At 60.1% G+C, this 2150-nt stretch overlaps 1 protein-coding gene across 1 annotated transcript; it reads right to left on the bottom strand.

The window, feature by feature from the left end:
* Positions 1-940: 940 nt before the first annotated feature.
* LOC135876844 (transmembrane protein 121-like) lies at positions 941-1885 on the bottom strand. Its single transcript, XM_065402206.1, has one exon. It carries the CDS (start codon positions 1883-1885, stop codon positions 941-943), a length of 945 nt encoding a protein of 314 aa, XP_065258278.1.
* Between the last annotated feature and the right edge of the window lie 265 nt (positions 1886-2150).

The following is a 2150-nucleotide window of genomic DNA, read 5'->3' as shown; positions in this document are numbered from 1 at the left end:
ACTAGCACTTTCCAAGCCCATCTGACTGGGGGTGCAGGCTTCAGAGAGGATTGAAAATTCAAACAGAAGCCGTGTTGCAACCTTAACAATGAGCCAGCTCTTGTTGTCCCATAATCCTACCCACCCCCCATGCCTTCTGTCAGCCCTCACAGAGAGCAGGACCCACGCTCATCCCAACTGGCCTCCACACAAGCAGCATTAGTCAGCAGCTGCACACAGACGCCAGGAGGCTGCAGGGCTTGGACTCTCATTTATTGGAAAAAGGAAGATGCTCATGAAGAAGGCCCACAAGCCAGTGAGTCCCATTGGGCGTCTGGGGGCTGGGCAGCTCCGGCACCAGCACTACTTCCCTGGGGGATCCTGCACTCCTGAGGAGGGAACAGGCAGCGGTGTATGTGTGTGTGTGTGTGTGGGGAGAACGTGTGGGTGTGCAGAGAGAGGGGCCCAGGAGACACAATCGAGGGCAGAACGGGTGCCCCCCGGCACTGTTAGACTCCTCGCCTGACTCTGACCTCACAGTGACTGTGCAGGGAGTCCATGGAGACTGTCCCCCCCCCGGGACATTCCCAGCAGGCCCACCACAGAGCCATCGCGCTGTGACACCCTTGCAATTGAAGGAATACAGGGGAGCAAGCAGGGATAGACCCTGTCGCCTGGCACTGCCTGTTCCCCTTCGATAGCCTCTCTACAGGGTCCGCCAGCTGGCCTCAGGTGCTGGCTACCATTGGCTGTTCTACGCCGTGCCGTTCCCCAGCCCCGTGCTCAGCTAGGATGTGGCTGGTCAGTTTGTCCGTGCAAAGCAAGGAAGGGTCGCTCACAGACTTCCTGGAGGAACCAGCATTGGGCAGGGGCTTGGCAGGCGACGGTACTCTGCCATCATTAGGGTCCAACCCCAAACACACGTGTTACTCCGTGCCCAGTCTGCGGTGCCCACCTCAGGTCACGTGTTCTCCCGGCCCAGGGCCTCGGGGCCAGGTGTCTGGTTCTGGGATTTCAGCAGCTGCAGGGCAGGCTGGGGCTGGGGCGCGGCGCTGTGCTGGGGTGCGGCGCTGAACTCCACCGGCCCGTGGCGCAGCTGCTTCCGGTACTGCACAAACATACAGAGCTTCAGCACAATGGCCAGCACGTTCTTGCCCATGAAGATGCCCGAGACCCGGGCGTCCCGGAAGAAGACCATGTTACTCCCCCTGATGAAGAGGGTGGCGATGTTGACGGTGAGCAGGCTCAGCATGGGGTAGAGCATCATCCGGTGCGGCACGATGCTGAACCCTTGCATGCTGATCTCGCACAGGGACACGCAAGGGAGAGTCAAGAGCAAAATGTAGCAGTAGAAGAACATCAGGCCCTCGGCCCAGAGGGGCAGCCCTTTCTTCTGGGGCTCCCACAGGTTGGCCTGGATGTCCAGCACGTCCAGCATGTCAATGACGACCCAGAAGAGGCGGTTGCGGAGGTCCTCCTTCTTCTTGAATGTCCGGACGTAGTCCATGTGCTCGGTGGCCACCAGCAGCACGTAGAGGGCAGGGATGCAGATGGACAGCAGCAGGGTCAGGGCTTTGCGTGCCAGAAGGTCCAGGCTCTTCCGGTCAGCCTTGTAGTTCTGGTAGACAAAGTAGACCTTGATCTCCAACACGAAGACGTAAAGGAACCAGAGGATCATGGCATAGCCGCGCTTGGCTGTCCTCACCTCGGCCCCGACCCAGACCGCCATGTACCGGAGCACCAGCAGGAAGCAGACGTCGCCCACCAAGACCATGATGCAGATGCCCAGTTTCCTGGAGCCCTGGTTCTGCTCCACCAGGTAGGCATCCATCAGCACCAAGCTGCTCATGATGAGGACGGTGGAGAGGCAGACATGGGGCTTGTTGACGGGCGGTGGGGGAACCATCCTGGAAAGAGGAACACACGGGTCAGTCAGGCAGCTCCTTTGCTGTAGGGCTCTCTCTGCTCTGGGTGGTGGTCAAATCTCCCCCGCCTTGGTGGGCAGCACATTCCTCCCTGCCACCTCTCTCCCAGTCAGCTGTGGGCAGCAGGGGGAGGGGTGCTGCTTTGCATTGTTAAGGTCATTCCCCCCAACAGCATCCCTGTGCCAGGTCCCCCTCTGCCCCCTCAACAGCATCCCTGTACCCCCCATCATACCCCTGCCAACAGCA

This window comes from Emys orbicularis, chromosome 3 (genome assembly GCF_028017835.1).
Source record: "Emys orbicularis isolate rEmyOrb1 chromosome 3, rEmyOrb1.hap1, whole genome shotgun sequence".
Lineage (NCBI taxonomy): Eukaryota > Metazoa > Chordata > Testudines > Emydidae > Emys > Emys orbicularis.
The sequence above is the reverse complement of the archived record's forward strand: the minus strand, read 5'-3'. Positions and strand labels throughout refer to the sequence as shown.